This window comes from Eptesicus fuscus, chromosome 17 (genome assembly GCF_027574615.1).
Source record: "Eptesicus fuscus isolate TK198812 chromosome 17, DD_ASM_mEF_20220401, whole genome shotgun sequence".
Lineage (NCBI taxonomy): Eukaryota > Metazoa > Chordata > Mammalia > Chiroptera > Vespertilionidae > Eptesicus > Eptesicus fuscus.
In genome coordinates this window covers 39,312,736-39,333,152 of record NC_072489.1, presented here as the reverse complement: position 1 = coordinate 39,333,152, position 20,417 = coordinate 39,312,736, and the positions used below count along the sequence as shown (strand labels likewise).

General features: G+C 41.1%; 1 protein-coding gene across 4 annotated transcripts in view; it reads right to left on the bottom strand.

Annotated features, from left to right (window-relative positions):
• Positions 1 to 20,417, bottom strand: part of ENTPD1 (ectonucleoside triphosphate diphosphohydrolase 1) — a 94,457-nt gene that overhangs the window by 8,562 nt on the left and 65,478 nt on the right. For all 4 annotated transcript variants that reach the window (XM_054729381.1, XM_054729383.1, XM_028149111.2 and 1 more), the window contains 5 exons: positions 16,778 to 16,895; positions 15,005 to 15,155; positions 12,675 to 12,834; positions 11,756 to 11,995; positions 10,146 to 10,409 (listed from right to left, as the gene is read on the bottom strand). In XM_054729381.1, the coding sequence (XP_054585356.1) occupies positions 10,146 to 10,409; positions 11,756 to 11,995; positions 12,675 to 12,834; positions 15,005 to 15,155; positions 16,778 to 16,895 (933 nt within the window). The remainder of the gene's footprint in view (positions 1 to 10,145; positions 10,410 to 11,755; positions 11,996 to 12,674; positions 12,835 to 15,004; positions 15,156 to 16,777; positions 16,896 to 20,417) is intronic.

Sequence of the window (20,417 nt, the reverse complement as noted above, 5' to 3'; positions counted from 1 at the left end):
ATATATATATATATAATTTTAAAACATGAATGTAAATGTATTTGTCCTTAATAAATTTTCTTTTTCATTGATATTTTTGATTTTCACCTCCATTTCTTTTCTTTTTTATTGGTCCATTACTTTAATTGAGGTGAAGAAACCTTGGAAATTTACAGGCTAACAGTTTATCAAGCAATATAAATTCTTTTGTTTACCTCAAAATGTAATAATAATCCCATAGTAAACAATGGACAGAATTTTTTTATACACAGACATATGAAAAAAAAGTGGACAAAAATCTCATGCCAACATAAAAAATGCAACAAAAGGCCTTTTTTTCTTTTTACAATCTCTGGGTTCCATAACAAGAAAAAAAAGGTGACATTCTTTTTAAAATTTGGTGGCTTCATGACACAAAGACTTTGATCTGTAAATAAATCACTTTCTCATCAACACACATTCTCGAACACATTTTTTTTTTTATTCACAGCTTTTGATTTGGCTTAATGGCAGTATGGAGAGATAACACATTTATACAGAGGATTTGAGCACCACCTCAGAAGGTGGTTTTTTTCCTTTAAGAAGTTGCAATGTAAAGAATGATTCCTAAACATAAGAAATACGGTCCCATAATTTGGACATGACCTAAGCAAAAGGTTGTTTTTGTTTTGTCTTTTTCAACAGTTAAAATACAAGTTAGAAAGTCTGCTGGCAGTTTATGTCAAGGGAATACTATCAGTGTACATCGTTTCCCCATGCATTCCCAACTCATAGACCTCGAGGGAGCAGGCACATGGAAGTACAGGGGACAGGGCATTTGCTGGCTGGACCCGACATCAGGGTTAGCAGGTGAATGGGGTGGACTCTTCAGAGCTGCTGGCTTATTATTCAGTGAAGGCCCAGCTGACACGAGCAACATTTCAACATACTGAGTCACGTTTCTGTTTACAATCTACTTTCATCGCTCCATTTCCACACCCAGGGAGAAGCTTCCTCCCTTCTTATTTCCAGTGTGTGGCTGGAGGGCTGGCCTGGGACGGTGAACCAGCCTATCAAACAGGGGTGTTGACAGCTGTTGCCTGCTCTCACCTGGCCTGCAGGGAGCTTGAATCCCCCAGTGAGAGCATAGCACGTACAATACTCAGTCACTGGTTTTCATCGAAAAAGCCCTAGTAAAATTGACTAAATTATGTGAGTCAACACAATATGTTTTCTGTTTTTGGCATTTCAACCTGTGGAGAATTTTTTCCTGAAATGTGCTGGTCTGGGGCCCCCACAGTATCTCTTAAAAAGCTGCTCTGTAGAATAAGGGTAAACCTTTAATAGTGTCATAATCTGGAGATTTCTTTGTATCTATGTGATTTGTCGATACTGATGCCATTTATCCTCTACAATCAAAAGTGTGCCAAAAGGTACTAAGTTAGTCTTTCACACTCTAAAACAAAAAGGTCTTGTGGTCCCTGTGTTTCCTTACATTATCAAAAACATTATTTGGCAATAGCAATACTTAGATTTCTCCTCCCAAAAGGCAGCCCTAATTATGAACCCTACTTTCTTATTTGTTTATTTAAGAGGACTGACTAGGTTAGACTTCTTGTATTTAAACTGAACAAGTGATTACATTTCTAAAAACTTTTTTTAAAATCCAGAATCTAAAAAAACACCCATTGAAGAATAAGGCATTTTAACAGGTGTTGACAAATTCTCAAAAAAGTAGAGTCAGGCTTTTAACAGTCTGTGGCATTTTAAAAAGTCTGGATTTGTTTATTTTCAAGTGCTAAGTACCCAGAATGTTTATGTATGAGACACAGAATCTTACTGGTTTGTTAAAGTTATTTTTTCAAAGCCCTTATTTACAGGCTCTCTATAGTAGTAAAAACTACTTGGATAACGCATTTTTCTGCCACACAGAAGGGATCAGGCAGCCGCACCCAGAAAGCATTTCAAATACATACGATTAAGAAAGAACAGTCAAACCCCCTGTAACAAAGTTCTTCCCCACCTTTTCTAATGCAGCCAGCCCTGCGCATGCTCTAATCTGTGCAGCTATGGGGAGACCAGACATCCCTCAAACAAAAAGCGAACCACCTACTGGATAGATGGATCAAATACCAGGTTTCTGGTTTAGTCACTGAATTAAAACACACACACACACACACACACACACACACACACACACACACACACACACATACAAGGAAGAGGACAACTCCAACACGCCCAGCTCAATCTGTCTGGCCCAGGGGATGACATTTCCCCAAAATTTACTGGTAAATGCCACCTGCCATCCGAATAGAGAAAACATTCTCCTCCATTTCTAGTTCCAACAGAAGTCTACATTAAATGTATTATTAAGGATTTTATTCTTTTTTATGTTATTGTAAATGGATTTGCTAATTTCCTCTTCAAATAGTTCATTGTTAATGCATAGGAGTGCAACTGATTTTTGTATGGTGATTTTTATGTCCTGCAATTTCAGTGAATTCATTTATTAGATTTTTTGTGTGTGAAGTCTTTAGGGTTTTCTTTATATAAGATCAGGTCGTCTGCAAACAGAGACAGTTTTACTTCTTCCGTTCTGACATGGATGCCTTTTATTTCTTCTTCTTATCTAATTGCTCTAGGGAGGACTTCCAGTAATACATTAAATAGAAGTGGTAAGAGTGGGCATCCTTGCCTTGTTTCTGATCTTAAAGGAAAATCTTTCCATCTTCACCACTGAGTATAATGTTAGCTGTGCATTTTTTCATATATGGTTTTTATTGTGTTGAGATCATTTCTTTCCATTCCTAGTTTATTGAGAGTTTTTATCATAAAAGAATAATAAATTTCACCAAGTGCTTTTTTCTGCTTCTTTAAGATGATGTGATATGGCATATCACATTAATTCATTTTGTATGTTGAACCGTTGTTGCACCCCATGGATAAATCCCACTTAGTCAGTTATATGGTCCTTTTAATGTGCTGTTGAATTCAGTTTGCTAGTTTTTTTTTTGTTGAGAATTTTAGTTAGTCAAAAATATGTAGTTTAATTTTCACATATTTGTGAGTTTTTCAGTTTCCTTCTGCTGTTAGTTCCAAGTTTCATCCCACTGTGGTAAGAAAAGATGCCTGGTATGACTTCTGTCCTCTTAAATTTGTTGACTTGTTTTGTGACCTAATATGATATCTTAGAGAATGCTCCATGTGCACTTGAGAAGAATGTAGATTCCAATTAGTTTCAGTACAGCAGTCTATCCTCTCTCAATTCTATTTCTTGTTTTTGTGCTATCAATTACTCACCCTCCTCCCTGCTCCCCCAACTTTGGAGAATCTCCCAAGGAGCCCTTTGTCCACTATGACATGGCTTCTGAAACTCTGCTCATCAAAATCACCAGTAACCTCTTAACTGCCAAAAACAATTATCATTTTTTTAATTCTACCTCTTCCTTGACTTTTGGCTGCATATCATTCATTCATTCATTTTTCGTTCTTTCATTCAACAACTATTTACTGAGTATCCTGTTCTAAGCAGTAATCAAAACAGATGAAAATCCTGCCCTCTAGTGGAAAACAGCAGAACTCCAACAAATAACATGGTATATGATGGATGGTGGTGACAAGTGCTATAAAAATAAAGCCTTTTGTTACATGCCCCACATATATAGAGCCTCTGTGGGCAGATTAGAGAAGCCCACAGAGTAGGCATAGGTCATTTATAATTTCTTCCAGACCTGATGCAATCTGTTTCAGTCATTTTTATCATGAGAACTGTTGCCTGGTAATGCAACCAACATTCCACCTTTATCAGGTTTCCAGGGAAACAAATCCAGAAAGTTAACCTAAAGCCAAATTGGTCCATAAAGGAAGAAAAGGGGTTTCTCAAACCATTTTCCAAAGGTCAAATAAAAATATATTGGGGGAAAAGATTAAATGAAGCATTGTAGATACAGAAGGAACAGGCATTACAGTCTAGTCTCAAGATTCTACCCCAAACTAACCAATTGACATATTCTCCTACCCTATTCTAACTTGCTTCTCTAACTTGTATTAACAGATATTAGGTTGTATCAGCCTGGCAGGACGCATTTTAGAGGATGAAGTGGCATCAATTGCAGGGTCTTTTATCTCTAGCATATGTATCTGTGTTTGCTTTCCATACTTCCAAATAAACTTGACCTCTGACACTTGTGTGGCATTCACTCCCAGACGTTGCTCTGCTTGGGCTCATGGTTCTACTTTAATCTCTAGTTTTATATACTTTTTGTTTTAGGTTAAAGGTTCTAATGTGGAATTCATAGGTCCACCTCAAGGGATCATGATGTCTTTTAAATTGAATGCAAAGATTTCAGCATTTCTACTTAGAAGACCCTTAACTTTCATCACATTCTTCAAAGAGTCTTGTGATCCCTTAAAGCAAGCATGTCAGATTTGCAGCCTGTGGGCCACATGTGGCCCACAACAAATATTCATTAACGATTACTCATTTGTTTCAGCCCTTTGTATTCAGCATATCTCTATTGAAATAAACCTACATTTCTATGAAAAGTGAAGCTTTTGGGGTTTTTTTTACGGCCCACATAAACTTAAACCTTTTTGGCCCGTGTTTATTTGGCCCGTGTTAGCCTATGAGTTTGACATGCTAGCCTTAAAGAGTTAAGAATAACTGCTCTATTGAAGACATTATGCTAACTGAAAAAAAGCCAGTCACAAGGGGACAAAAATTGTATGATCCCACTTATATGAGGTACCTGGAATAGTCAAATTCATAGCAACAGAAAGTAGAATGGTGGATGCCAGGGGCTGAGGGGAAGGAGGAGAAAAGAGGGTCAGGAAGTTAATGTGTGGTTTAATGGGTGACGTTTCTGTTTTTTGGAAGATGAAAAAGTTCTGGAGATGGATGATGGTGATGGCTATACAATAATGTAAGTGTACTTAATTGCACAGAACTATACACCTAAAATTAATTAAAGTAGTAAATTTTCTATGCTGTATATTTTGCCATAGGCACACAAAGAATGACTGGTTTAGACAGCCTGGATATTTTGCTTTTAGGTGCTGTCTTGACTTTGCAGGTTATGATTTAGAGTCCTCTCTCAAAATAGAATCAACTAAGCAATATACAATCATGGAATAATGCTATTATGTAAAGAATAGAATATAAAATAAATATGGTCTTCTTTCATAAACACCTGAATCAAAATTGAAGTAATGTTTTAAATCCTTTATATATTTTTTAAAATGTCTAAGATAATCATGTTACTTTTACACACACACACACATACACACACACATGCACATGTACATATTTCTCTGTAGCACAGCAGAAACCAAGTCTTAGAATTAGAATCAAGTGCAAAACCTGCTGTGTGAACTGGGAATGCATCTATTCATCTTTCTTTCTTAGACAGTTGTGCTCCAGAATAAGGTCATCTATTTCTCCTCCCCTGCCCCAGGACCAGTTCATGCATATTCTTTTTTTTTTTTTCCATTCCATCTGTCTTATCTTTTTTGAAAGTCTTCCATATTTCAGGGCCTACATTGTAGTTTTCTTGTTCATATATGTTCTTCAGAAATCCATTTTATTGGTTTACTATCTAAGATGTCCTCCTCTTAAATCCCTTGGAAAAGTCTCTTCTAAAGTGGAATGTTGCTTATAACAACATGCACTGGAATTGAACCCAGAAAAATAAAATGTTAATGGAATGGAGTGATAGGGTATAGGATGAGTTTTTTTCCCCTGGATTTATATTATATAATACAAAAGAAACCTTAACCTTATTCATAATGCTTCCATTTTTAATCCCCAGAATTATATTGAATGACAAAAACCACCTTCTTCTTTTTATACCTCAGGAAGATACACTGCTTGAAATCAGATGGCTCAAGGACACATCAGATAGTTCAAGTTTCTTCCTGTGACTCTGGTAGGTGATTCTTCAAACGTCTTTAAGAAAAAAACCATCCTTATCCTACTCTTGGGGTAGGACTTTGGAGATTCAATCCATCAGATGTTCTTTTCCCAGAATGGACCCAAGGGTAATTGGGGCAGAAAATGCTGACATGGGTCTAGGAATTCCCGACTTCGCTTTTAAGTGCAGGTGGGATGCCCTCCCATTGAGGTCAAACTCTGTGATCAGCTCCCTGATTTCCATATTAGGAATCAACTTTACTTTGTAAACCTTTACTTGATTGGTGTCTATAACCTGTGGGTTTGTATTTAAGCAACAACTCAGAATAGGAGCACCATAGGACGTCTTCAGAGAACAGCCTCAAAAGGCTATTTGCTAGCTTAGATAGTCAGTATTTGTGGAAGGTGATTTGAAGAATATATGTCTGTGCCCTCTTCCAGCTACTATAAATTCTTTTCTTCTATCAAGATGAGTATCAAAAACCTATATTGCCTCAGTCCATCACAGAATTGCTATCACTGAGTCAGCTTTTTAGTACTATGTCTCTGGGTTAAAGTTGCTATAAAGCTGTGCTTTGGCCTAGGACTGGGTTTGCTGGGTATAATGAAAATTATCTATCTGATTATGTCTTATTTTTCCCCTTGGCTACTAGGAAGCTCAGATCTAAATATACACAAATACATGCAAATACACACCTGGTATGTGTACATATGTAAACAAACAACATTTAATGTTCTTCAGTTTCTGTTCCCTATTGAATTTGTTTATACCCTTTCTTGTTTACATAAATGATATAATGTGATCTTTTTGAAAATTCCTAAATTACATAAGTAATTCCTCACAGATGTTTCCTCTTCCTTTTTGGTATTTCTTATTTGCCTACAAATTGGATTCTGTCTAGCAACCAAGGTGACAGTGTAGCCAAACTGAAAAGAATACTGACCATTCTTAATACTCAGTTTACAAACTAAAAATTAGATCATCATTGCTAAATGCAATTGTGGCAGAAATTACCTCCTCTGAAAATTCTCTGTGGCTAGAGAATACCCAGGCTAACTGGTTTTGGAAATAATTAAAAGACAACTAAATTTTCATGTACAAATAATTATGCTTCAAGATGCAGGACTTTGCAATGGTAACTTCCTGCAGGAATGAAGGCCTAGAATGAAGTCTGTTAGGAGAAATAACTTTTTAAGGGCCCACCTAGTGCTATATAGTATGTTAGGTTTTCACTATTTGCAGTGATAAGGTAGAGCTGGCTCTTACCTACTAATGAGAGCTAGTTGTTAAAATTTCAGGAGTTTTGTGAGCTAGTTGATGTCATGTTGATAGTTTAAAATAGGCCATGGTCACCCAGCCAGTGTGTCTCAGTAGTTGAGCATCCACCCATGAACCAGGAGGTTGCAGTTCGATTCCTGGTCAGGGAACATGCCCAGGTTTCAAGCTCGATCCCCAGAGGAGGAGGGTGTGCAGGAGGTAACTGATCAATGATTCTCTCTCATCATTGATGTTTCTAACCCTCTCTCCCTCTACCTTCCTCTCTGAAGTCAATTAAAAAAATTTTTTTTAAATAGGCCATGGTGGGAGTATTTATACCATACAAATTGGAAATGCTACAAATCAGTCCCTCTATCCCCAGAGAGCTGGTGGTAAAACATTCATCAGTCCACCTCACTTGTCACTTACAATTAGCAATGAGATAGGTATTCCTGTCCTCATTTTATAAACAAGGCAACATATTTTTTAAATCTTTCAGATTTAGGAAGAATTTACAGAGGGCACAAAAAATATCCAAAAACAGTGCTCTGACCAGTGTATCTCAGTGGTTAGAGCATTGTCCCATGCACTGAAAGGGTCTGGGTTCAATTCCAAGTCAGGGCACATGCCTGGGTTGTGGTTTCCTCCCCGGTCAGGGTGCGTGCATGAGGCAACCAATCAATATTTCTGACTTACATAGATATTTCTCTCTCTCTTGTCCTCTACCTTCCTCTATCTCTAGAATCAATGAAAAACTTATCCTCGGGTGAGGATTTAAAAAAATCCAGCCTGGCCAGTATGGTTCAGTGGTTGAGCATCAACCCATGAACCAGAAGGTCACAGTTCGATTCTCAGTCAGGGCACATGCCCGGGTTGTGAGCTCAACCCTTAGAAGGGGAGATGCAGGAGGCAGTGGATGGATGATTCTCTCTCAGCATTGATGTTTCTATCCCTCTCTCCTTCTCCTTTCCTCTAGCTGAAATCAATTTTAAAAATCCAAATACAGAAAGAAACTGCCAAGACAGGAATAGGTACAGGTACAGTACTGACCCTAAGGGCTATATTCAGAGAAGCAAGACCCTATTCCGAGGAGATTGCCAAATTGAGGTACAGAAGACTGTGAGGAGGACAGTGCCAATGAGGGTCAAAGGGACAAAACAAAAAAGCCTCCATGGGGAATTCAAGGCTCTTCCACCCTTTTCCAACTCCAAGTCTCCTACCTTGGTTGGAGGCATCACATTTAAAGACAGGAAATTCCACTACCACCATCCCATCTACCCACCCTCACCTCTCCCCCACCCCACCCCTGTAGGAAGCATTTGCTCAGTCTTGAAGGCAAGAATTGGGCCATGTTTCCCAGGAGGCAAAGTTTTCAGGAAAGTTTAAAGATCAACTCACAAGAGTATATTCCTTTCCCTTCAGATGTGCTTTCTAGCAATAACTGGAATGGAAAGGGCCCTTGGCTGTCCCCAGCATTCCTGGCCACCTTCTTCCCTTTTGTGGTACCTTCCTTTCTCTTCTAGTAGTTGGATCCAAGGCAGAGGCCTTGGCCTAAAAAAAAGCCCAACATGAGCAGCCAGTGCCAGCTCAGCTATAGGGCATCCAGGTGAGGTTCTGGTTTGTTTTAAATTTGGGTTTGGACCAGCTCATAACCAAGTTTAACTCTGTCAGTCATTGTCCTGTCATGTATTTCCCTCAGGAAACTTGAGGAGAGGGGAAGCTGTGGTCTGGGCCATGGTTAAGGTAAGCGCAGATTACCTTGCCCATTGTCATTTTCCCAGAATTCACATAGTTCACAAGTGGCAAAGCCAGAATTAACCCCAGGTGTGATTATTATAGGGCCTATGCTCTTTCCAAGGAGCTCTTTCTGTGACATTGGGCTGGGCCAAGAGACCTTGGGAGAAATTGTCCCACTGGGGTCCTAGAGGAGAGTTAAACCTCCCTTTTCACATGCTGATCTGTTTTCTGAAAAAGGGAGAAAAGGTGTAAAAGCAGACAAAAGCTCTTCTTTGAATGATATCTTAAGTATGAGTGAGATAATGTGTATATAGTGCTTAGTCAGTAATTGGCACTCCATTGATGGCAGCTAATTTTGCAATATACTGTACTACTCTACTATGATTACAGTAATTCTTGGGCTCCAGGAATAAAATATGAAATTTGAGTAATTCATAGATCAAGGGGCACCTCTCCTACCTCTGCTCAAATATATTATCTTATTTTGAAGTGATTAAGAAAAGAAGGAATTTGGAGTTGGGAATTCAAATAGACCCCCAAGTCTTCAAAATGTAATGAAAATTAGTATCTTCAGTATTTCCTTGGGGTTTTTTAGTTTCTACTTCCTAAACGTCTTTATAGAGCATGGGTTGTGAACCTTTTTTCTGCCAAGGGCCATTTGGATATTTATAATATCATTCATGGGACATACAAAATTATCAACTTAAAAATTAGCCTGCTATATTTGGTTAAATATTTAACATGTTAAGCGCCAAGCCTGTTTTGTCTTCCTTTCCATTTCAGTCACCGGTGACTGACATGGCGCTTAACGTGTTAATTAACTTACCCCTAATGCCTTAACAGGGCCAGACCAAATGATGCTCCCCACCCTAGTCTAAACAAACCATGGTAACCCATTCCCCTTTATCATAGGTTGGTTTAGAGGGGTGAATTTCACTAAAGTCTGGCCAGTGGCATCTGTAAAGATGTTTGTTGGCATTTCTGCAAAACTGAAGATGTATGCAAGAGAAACTTCCTTTTTTCCTTCTTTGGCTTTGCTTGTGAAGACATAATGCTGAGAGCAATAGCTGCCATCTTAACATCACTAGAAGATCCCAGAAAAGCTGATCCCAAGTCGTCATATTATCAAGCCAAAGAACTAATCCTGAATTTTCTACCTCAAGGCTTATATCATGTGAGAGAAAAATAAATCCTATTATTTAAATTCTTTGTAGTTACATATTCTATAACTTGCAGCCAAAATCATCCTAACCAATATACCTTATCATTTCACAAACTTACCCCAAAATGTTCATCAGGTTGTGGCAAGGGCAAGAAAATTTTATCGAAGGCACAGTGGGAGTAAGGGCAGTCACTGTTGTCGAAGAGTTTAAGGACAAGTTTCTGGCATTGCTGATAGTTTCCAGTGCCGTGGATTTGCAACTTGGGGAATGGAAGAGTCGGCTTATCTTTCTTGGTGCAGGGGCTGCTGGTAAGATCACTTATGTTCATTATCCTGCTGTATCCACGGTTGAAACACGGGTCACTGATGGTTCCATTTGAAACCTGAATGGAAAAAATCACTTGAAGGGGTCATGTGCAAAGCTTTGGGTACAAAAACACCAGTCTGACTTCATTAATGTGTAAAAATTGTACAATATCTCAGCACTCGGCATTGGCTTCAGTATGCCTCTGTCTGGCTTTTTCAGTCTTGGGAATAGGCAGATTTGTATCACAGGCACCAGAAGTAGCATCAGATGTAAATAAACTTTCTCTATTCATAGAAAGCAAATATAATTCAAGCTGGGCCCAGAAATGCCATTGGTTTGGAATGTTCCTCAGTTCTAATCACATAGGTCAGAAACAGATTTACTCTCTGGAGGTTCCTGGGTCCACATCAGATCAACAGCAAGAAAAGAGGGGCTTCAAAGACATAGCTCAGACTGCAGCAGTATCGAAGCAGTACAGTCAGTGTTTAGGAACAAGGGGAAACCACAGAGACTCTCAAAATTCTGAGCCTGGGTAGTTTTCTCCAGGAGTTGGCCTATGTCCCCGCCCCCACCTCCAAGCAAAAAAAATATAATTTTTTTTAAAAAATCAGAAGCTCTAAGACCTGGAAGTGCCTCAAATTATTTGTCAGTAGAATAAAAATGGTCTTTAGCCCACAATCCAATATGTTCAAGAGAAGAAAGGGGACTGCTGTGGATCAGAGGCTTATGGAGCCTTGGTGCTCAGTAGGCATCTCTCAGCCCCCACTCCTGTGGAAGTCATCTGATGGATAGTGCTTCTGAGAACCAGAGAGCATGCTTTGGAGGAGAACAGAGAACTGTTGTCCTTTTAGTGGAGACAGGGAACAGCTGGATGTGACATCCTTGTTCTGTGTTTGTTTATCAGGGTGTGCCTGGTACTCGCATAATTGCAAGTATGTTTAACTTTCTTGTCTTCAAAATGCAAAAAGCGTCTGGGGACAAGATATGAAGTGTTGATCCATTAACTTTGTGTTTTCCCTGAGCATTTTTTCTCCCCCTCTCCAGGTTGTTTCTAACAGCCCTGTTTTCTGCAATTTGTAGGAAATAGAGATTAAAAAGTGAGAAAGAGGTTATAAACTGCTCACACCCTCCCCTACTACAATGCCCTAGTGTGAAATTTTTCTTGTCAACCCCACAGGGCTGAGAAATTATTTCCCAAGAAAGGATCTGAGTCGTGTCCTTGGAGATTGTGCAGTAAACAAATATAGGAGGGTGATGTCTGGAGGGAATGATTCTTACGGGTCTACCAGATGTACTTAGAAAGGTTTGGAAAGTACAGTAACCAACTTCAGATCAATCACTGAAGTAGAAGAGAAAACAACAGGATGTGGGGGCTGGCAGCCCAGATGTGGAAAAGTCAGGTCTGGATTCAGTTATACTTGCCTGACTGTCCTTGATTAGTTTCTTCAAGAGCGCTTGATCCTTCCCGTAGCACAAGAAGCTGTTGGTGTACACATTGTAGTCCTTGCCATACAGACGAAAGTACAGAGCATTATCTGGAGACTCAATTGTCTGGTTTCTGAGCACAAAAGTGATTTGTGTAGAGGCTCCCCCAAGGTCCAAAGCTCCATATGTTTCCTCACTATTGCTTTCATTTCCCAACGGGTAGAGCCATCTCAGTTTCTGAAGGAGAGTACAGTTACCAGTGGTAGAAATCTCTGGACACCCACTTTTTCACATTATTTCTCAGACTCAAGAACTTCCTAATGTAAAGGAGCAGGGGCCTAAGGTTGACACAAAGCTCCATGGAGGTTCCTGAGTCCACATCAGATCAACAGCAAGAAAAGAGGGGCTTCAAAGACATTGCTCAGACTGCAGTAGTATCGGAGCAGTACAGTCAGTATTTAGGAACGAGGGATTTGAGGCTAGAAAGACTCAAATTAAAATTCAAACGTATTTGCTCATTAGCCATGTAACCTTGAGCAGAATAATTATCCTTCTCTAGGCCTCTATTTGGGGCTCTAAAATGAGAGAATACCTCATACGGTTGTTCTGAAGATTAAATCATATAGTACGTATAAGTGATTAGCATAGCATAAGACACATAGCACTAGGCAAATATTAGCTATTCTTTTCAATGATAGACTTTTATGTCTCTCTCTGAAGTTACGGCTTCCTTATTCTCCAATAGTAAAAGTTCTTCTAAGAGAATTCTATCTCTGGTGACCCTTGTAAATATGGGGGTAAATTAATTTGTCTAGTTCATCCATCATTTATTCTGGCAGGCAATCCAAGGACAGCCCGAGATAGCAATGGCATTGGCCCCCAGGGAGCCACTCCATGGGTGCTATAAGATAGTCACCTTAGTGAATTTCCCCAGCAGGTAGTTGATAGTAATCCAGCCATAGGCACCTTCCTCTTTGCCAGAGATGATTCTGGCCCCCTGGAAGTCAAAGGGGAAGCCTCTGAGGATCTCTGTCAACTCGTCCAGGACTTCATCTGCCAAGTATTCATTTTCAAGTCTATGCAAAGGAAGAGCTGAGGTTACATGTTTTGTTTTAATAATTGCAACTACCCATCTCAGCCACAGCTTCTAGTCAGTTCTCCCAGGAAGTGAAGGATCACTTACTGGAATAAACAGAGAGATGGAAATACCAACACATGGCTGCCTGAGGGGCCTCCTTTGGGGGAAGCAGAACTATCTTTTAGCCCCTCTCTCCAAATCCAAATCCTTCCAATCACTGCATAGGTTCGTCTTCTTAAAATACCACTTTTGTTGTTTCCTGGCTCCAAAAACTTATCAAAGTAATTTTAATTATTGTGGTGGTGGTAGCTGGGTATTGTTTGATCACCACTCATAGAGCTAAAGTGTGCCATGTTAGCCATCGCTGGTAGCTCCTAGCTGGTCACATACCAGGTCCTGCTTGAGGTTCTTAATTAGGACTGTAGTAGACACCAGGTGGCAAATGTCCTGGGACAGACACCCAACCCCCATTGGTGCCAGACTGGAGGGAAGGGGGAGAATCTTCCTCATATTGTGTCTCAGTTCTTGGGTCTGTTTGAGACCTTGAGACCTAAAGGAGGAATCTTCCAGATGTAGACTACTCAACATTGAGAGCCTCTGGGTCAGAGGATGCTGCCTTCCAGCTGGCATTAGACTCCTGTCATCTCTCACCTGTGTGACTTCCATACTCTACTAACTGGCTCCCTTATCCCTAGTTTTCTTCCCTCCAGCCCACCTTCTCTGCCAGTGGCGCCAGTTTTGGAACATCACTTAATGGCTTCCCATTATCTCTCAAATAAACTCCAAACTCCCTAGTCTGCCTTACAAGGCACTATGTGATCTGGACCCTACCTTCTCAGAATCCCACTCAGAATCCTGACTACCATTTACCAGGTATGACTCTGGGTAACTTACTTAACATTTGTAAGTCACAGCTTCCTTATCTGGTTAACGACGAAATGATGGATGGCTATGACACGCACATTCAACGCAGGAGCTTCCCCCTGGTGGTCAGTGCACTCCCACAGGGGGAGCACCACTCAGCCAGAAGCCAGGCTCTCTGCTCCTTAGCGCTGCCTTGGAGGTGGAAGCCTCTCCCGCCTCTGTGGCAGTCGGACATCCCCGAAGGGGTTCCAGACTGCGAGAGGGCGCAGGCCAGGCTGAGGGACCTGCCCCCAGTGCACAAATGTCGTGCGCCAGGCCTCTAGTAGTTAGTAATACCTCTTACTTCATGGAGTTATTATCATTAAAGCACAGTAATAAGAACATGGGCACAACAAACACAAGCTGCTAATATTGTCATTACTATTACTACTATTTTACTGTCTGCACCGTATTTTCCATCTATTTATAGTCTTTTGAACATGTCCTGGTCTCTCATATATGCCTGCCTTTGCACATCTATTAGTATACAAGCTCTAGGAAGGCAGGGACTCTGTCCTCTTCACTGAATCCCCAGAACAGTGCCTGACACATAATAGGTGCCAAATGAGCATAGGTCATGGAATACATGATGTCTGCTCTGCCTGTGGTGCCGTTACCCCACCCTCCAACTCATCCTTCAAGATTCAGCTCACATGTCCCCTCCTCTGATAAATCCTCCTGCCCCACTCCCATTCTGGGCAGGGTAAAGTGTGCTCCTGTAGCAGCTTTGAGGTGCCTTCTGTTAAAAAACTGATCACCCTGTATTGAAACTCTGATCTCCTTGAGGGCGGAAGACCCCTACCTCCATATCCTGGGACATAGTAGGCAGTCAATATATGCTGCATTAATGAATAAACGAACAAATAATGCACACCAATACTGAGTGATTACCATCAAGATGTGCTAGTTGTGATTATTTGTGTCTTGGGACACCTGCAACTCTCTTGGTCTTCTCCCTCCCAGAGATTGAATGGCTAAATCTGTAGCCCCAAATCCCAGAGTATATAGGTTCAATCTTTCTCTCTGTGCCTTTATCCCCTTGAATTTCCTGGGGGGAGAAGGGCAAGAGGGATTTTTTTAAAAATGTACTTAAACTCCCAAAGTTACACATACTAAGAGTTTGGGAGTTTTACCCACTCACCGAGATTCAGAATATTTAGAATTTTGGACATTAGGGAAGTGTGGCACTCTCCCATAACTTCAGAGGCTCCTTGCACTGCCAAACCTAACTCCCAGCTGCTCTTGGTCCCTACGTATTGCCATACCTGAGCAACCTCATGCCTGCCGTAGCTCCCAGGTAAACAGGTGTCTGTCTGTGCTGGGCGAGTGGAATTAATTCCTTGGCTTTTTGCATGCAGTCAGACAGATAAGAGTTTAACTCATGTATTTTATGAGCAAATTTTGAGATTCCAGGACCTAGGAAAAGATGTAGAAGTAGATGACAATATATTTTTTTAAAGTATAGAACATACCTTGACAGTATTAGAGCAAAATACTGGTGTTTTCTGATTAAATTCAATAAGACAATTTCTTGATGTAATATTGCTCTACTTAGAGGGTAACTCACTGAACCAACCTCGGGCTGGGTCTGTCTGCTGTTCAATAATTTTGCCACTGGATGGCGCAACTTTCACATTCAATTACATAACCTTTCTAACAGGTTCAGATTTTAATGGGAATCTTACAGACAGCTTTATGTAGCCATTTTTTCAAGTTTCTTCCACAAAATTGTAATTAACAACACTAATTCTATAAGATCTAAAGGGATAATGATGACATTTAAAACAAAAATTAAAATAAGCACCAGGCACATTGGCTTTCACTGAAAAGATAGGAACTGCTACTAATTAGCTACAGAATCTAATTAGAATAAACAGGAATAGCATCCATGTTTCCTTAGTGATTTTTCCACTCTGATTCCATGCCTCCCTAGAAATACTGTTTTTTCAGTTGTAGAGCAAAACTAATTGTTGCTATGGAGAGGATGAGAGCCAAGATTCCGTAAGCTTTTTGAAGTGAGCAATTTCAGTTCACTTTAAGATAACATCCATACTGTCAGTGCTTTATAATGATTACAGGATTTGGTTTAAAGATAAGTATCCAGATATGTTATCCACATCTAATTCGCAGGTTTATAAAAAGACTGGTTACTTAGCCATCATCAGAAAATCAGCTCTAAATTATCATCTATTGTTTTAATTCAAAAAATCTGGCCTTCAAGAATGGGTAGGACCCAGCTTCTGTGCTTTAACAAACCCTACAGGTGGTTCAAATTTGAGAACCACTGGTTAAAACATGGGTTTGAAGTTGGTAGAATCTCCATTTGAATCCCAGTTCCATTACTTACTAGCTCAAGCAACCTTAAACACGTGGCACAGTATTGTGCAACCTCAGTGCCCTTGTTTAAAAAAATGGGAATAAAAATACATGCCTCACAGGGAGATCATGAAGATGAAATAATACTTTTAGTACTTATATTGGTGCGTGGCACACAGAAGTGTCTTATTGATGGAAGGGACTATTGCGCAGTTTTTTTTTTTTAATTAAATCTTTTTTGTTGAAAGTATTACATGTGTCTTCCCCCCCGCCCCTTCTCCATTGAACCCTTCTAGCCGCCCCTACCCCCCAGCTCTGCCCAGGCCTTCACCACCCTACTGTCTGTATCTACAGTTTATGCATATATGCATACAAAGTTCTTTAGTTGATCTCTTCCCACCCACTCACCTTCCCTCCCCCTTCCCTCTGAGATCCGCAGTTCTATGCTTCTATGTCTCTGGATCTATTTTGTTCATCAGTTTATTTTATTCCACATATGAGTGAGATCATGTGGTACTTGTCTTTACTCAGTTATTTATTAAGTCTGTTTATGCATCAAGGGCTCAGTCATTAAGGACTGATTTCTGTATTATGTTAATGACAATGGAATAACAGCAGTAGCTCCGCTGTACTCTTCACTGGACTTGCTTTTCTTCAAGTGTTCCACTTGCCACATGCATCTTGTGTCCCACAGTCCCCCCTCCCCTTTTTCTTCATCTTACCTTGTACCATGCACTCTCCTATCTGAGTCACCACCCCTGTGTCATTCTCCTTTTCTGCCGGCCACATATAGATGTACAAAGTCGTATGAGAAGAGCCTGCATCCAGCACAATCCCATACTGAGGGCAAAACAAACCAAGAACTTATCAGCATTACATTGTTCTTCTCCACATTCAGCTTGCAACAGAAAAAAAAAGACAAAGACAGGAATTTTCAAAAACATGAGGAGAAAGTATTTTAATTCAAGAGGAACACGGAGTGGGGGGTGTTGCTTGAATTGTCCTGGTCACAAGATCTACCAGAACTCCAATCACTCCAGCACAGTGGCCGTCACGACTGGCTGCACATTAGAATGCCCAGGCCTTACCCAGGGCGGGGCCTGAGCATCAGTATTGTTTAGAAGCTTCTGGGGCGGTTCTCATGAACAGCCAAGATTCCGAACCATATGCTGAAGTGGTGAGACAGTATGCAGGAAATAGAAAGCCATTGGTTTAATAGTTCTCAAACTTGTATGCATAGCAAAATTATTAGAATCACCTAGAGAGCTTCAAAGACTACTGCTGCCTGCATTCCACTGCCCAAATATGGAATTTAATTGGTTTGGTACATGGTCTGGGCTTTGGAAGAGAGACATGGAAAATACTACATTTGCTTACTTTTTATTACAAATATATCCAGAAATTGGAATTGGATTGGAATCACAGTAAAAAACTTATGCTCCTTTTTCAGAGAAATATAGGAATAAGGGCTAGACAGTAGTTTTCAGATTGGTGCCCCCTTTTAAGAACTTTTATGAAAGAGAACTTTTATAGCAAAGTATGCAAATCTTAGCTGAGCATCCCAATGAATGTTTGTATGTGCACATCTATGTAAATCAGCACCGAGGTGCCCCTCTCAGTCAGTTTCCCCCATGGGTGACCACTGTCTTGACTTCTGTCACCATGGATGAGTTCTGCCTGTTTTCTGAGCTGCAGTAAATGGAGGACATAGTGTGCCTCCTTTCTGTCTCACTGTTCACGCTACACTGTCTCTCTAAGATGCATTCAAACTGTACAGTAGTTTGTCCCTTTTCATTTCTGCAGAGTATTTTATATACTGTATTTTTCCGCACTCTACTGTTCATGGACATTTGGGTTGTTTCCAGGTTGGGACTCTTTAGAATAAAGCTGCCAGGAACATTCTTGTACATTTCATTTTGTGGACATGAGCTCTCATTTCTCTGAGGTGTTTACCCAGGAGGAGACTGAAGAATGCCCATTTTGATCAATTAATATTCACCTTTGGTTACATCCCTGGGTTTAGTCAGGGGGAAAAAAATGCCATCACTAAATAATAATGTCTGCTATAGGCTTGTGAGGGGCACGTGTACTTTTCACTTATCTCTATACTGGAGAGGAAAATAAATGGGGAGGGAAACAGGACATATTTCTGAAGTGTGAGCCAACTACTCTCATCACACGCTGCTCCTTTAAGTGGTGGACCTCCAAGTGTGGTGGTCCCACTCAGTGTCCCCTCCCAGGAATATACCCACGCCTTTCCTCCCTCTCAAGGGGAAGAAAGCTTGCATCTCCTAAACTCTAAGCGTTCCCACAAAACTTACAACCAGGGGAACAATGGGGCATCGGCAGCTCACCCGGGGCTAACTCCCTAACTGTCTACAAGGCCCCCTTTTCTCTGACTCTCCAGTGAGCTGACAGCAGCCCCGCCTTGGCTCACTTCTTTCCCATATTCTTTTTAGGAGCCAAAGCAGCCCCGCCTAGGCTCCCCTATTGCTTCTTCTCTCCTAAGCCTTTCCTTGTCTCACAGTCCCCAACTTTACTAAACGTCCTCTAAAATTCACCTGGACTTGTGTTGTGAAATCTTTCCTGCATGAAGTCAAGAATCCACACACTACTGGCCGGCCCGAAGCAAACCCTCTCTGGTCCCTTTTCTTCTGGTAACATTAATTCTGTGGAGTCCTAAGTAAAAGTGATGCTGAGAATGGGATTATGACAGTTGCAAACTACCTTGTAGTATCTCAATTTCCCTTTCTCTTTCAAATTCCATGTGCTTGATGTCATTCTTTCAAGGTTATAAATATATAAATGGCTTTCATAGGAAGTTCTTTAAATATTAAGGTTGGCAATTTTTGTTCTATATAAGTGCATATTTCCTTGTGCTTGCCAATTAACCCCAAATCTCTGAGGTATCCAGGTGACAAAAAAAAAAAAGGAAGCTTAATTCAGTAGTTTATATATGTATATCCTATATAATAGGTAATATGCAAATTGACCCTCACACCCTCACATCACAAGATGGCCACCACAAGATGGCCACCCCACATTGTCACAAGATGGCTGGCAGGTGAGGGCAGTTGAGGGTGACTAGGCCTGCAGGGGAGGGCAGTTGGGAGGGACAGGCCTACAGGGGAGGGCAGTTGGGGGGACCAGGCCTGCAGGGGAGGGCAGTTGGGGTGATCAGACTGGCAGGGGAGGGCAGTTGGGGGTGATCGGGCCAGCAGGGGAGCAGTTAGGTGTCAATCAGGCCGGCAGGGGAGAAGTTAGGGGCAACCAGGCAGCCAGGCAGGCAAGTGGTTAGGAGCCAGCAGTCCTGGATTTTGAGAGGGATGTTTGACTGCCGGTTTGCGGGATCGGGCCTAAACCAGCAGTCAACATCCCCCGAGGGGTCCCAGATTGGAGAGGGTGCAGGCTGGGCTGAGGGATGCCCCCCCTCCCCCGCCCAGTGCACGAATTTCATACACCGGGCCTCTAGTATATTATACACACACACACACACACACACACACATATATATAAATATCTCACATGCTAAGAACCTAAGAACTTACAGGGAAAAAAGACAATAATGAGGACTCAAGAGACCTCCCTAGACCATTGGGAATAGCTAATAGTAGAGTCTATTGAGGTGTCAAGTTGTACTCTATTTAACCCCAGACCCAGGGGTATTATCTCTATGAGTGTGAGGATCCTTGACCACCATGACCTCCATAGTGCTCTCTGCCTTATTCCTTGTGGTAATTAGCATTATGCCCTTATAAAGAAAGGGCCTGTGTAGTACTTGCTTGGGGCATGGCAAGGAAGCAAGCTGGATAGGCTTCTCTGCAGGTAGGCTTGCAGTGAGAGGAAACCAAGAATTGGCCTTTGTGGGCTGAGAGGGGTCTGACAGAGCTGCCCGGGGCCTTCAGATCCATGAGAAACCTCCTGGGGTGGAGAAAGAGGACCAGGGGTTACTCAGGACAAAATTATGTTATTCCGCAACAGGGTCCCTGAGTTCTTCCTGCCAGAAAATGTTCCGACCACAACAGCATATGATAAAAGTTAGCGAGGCAGCAGCAGCAAGCAGCCTTTATCTGGAATCAGGACATTCTGTCTGACTTTGTTGGCATGAAAGTCACTCTTACAGTAGAACAAAGGAACCAGACTGCTTCTATCGGGTTGTTTCTCCAAGGCCTTACACAGTGGTTGAGAAATGAAAGCTTTTACTCCTTTTCGTTGGGCAAGTGTTTGAGAAGAGGGTAGAGCATACTTTTCAACGCAGGAATTAAGGACATTTTACCTTGCGTCTACAACAGACTGGAATGCTAACCTGCTGAACTGTGCCAAATATTTTTGTTTTCCAAAATGGTTTGCAGAATGAAAAAC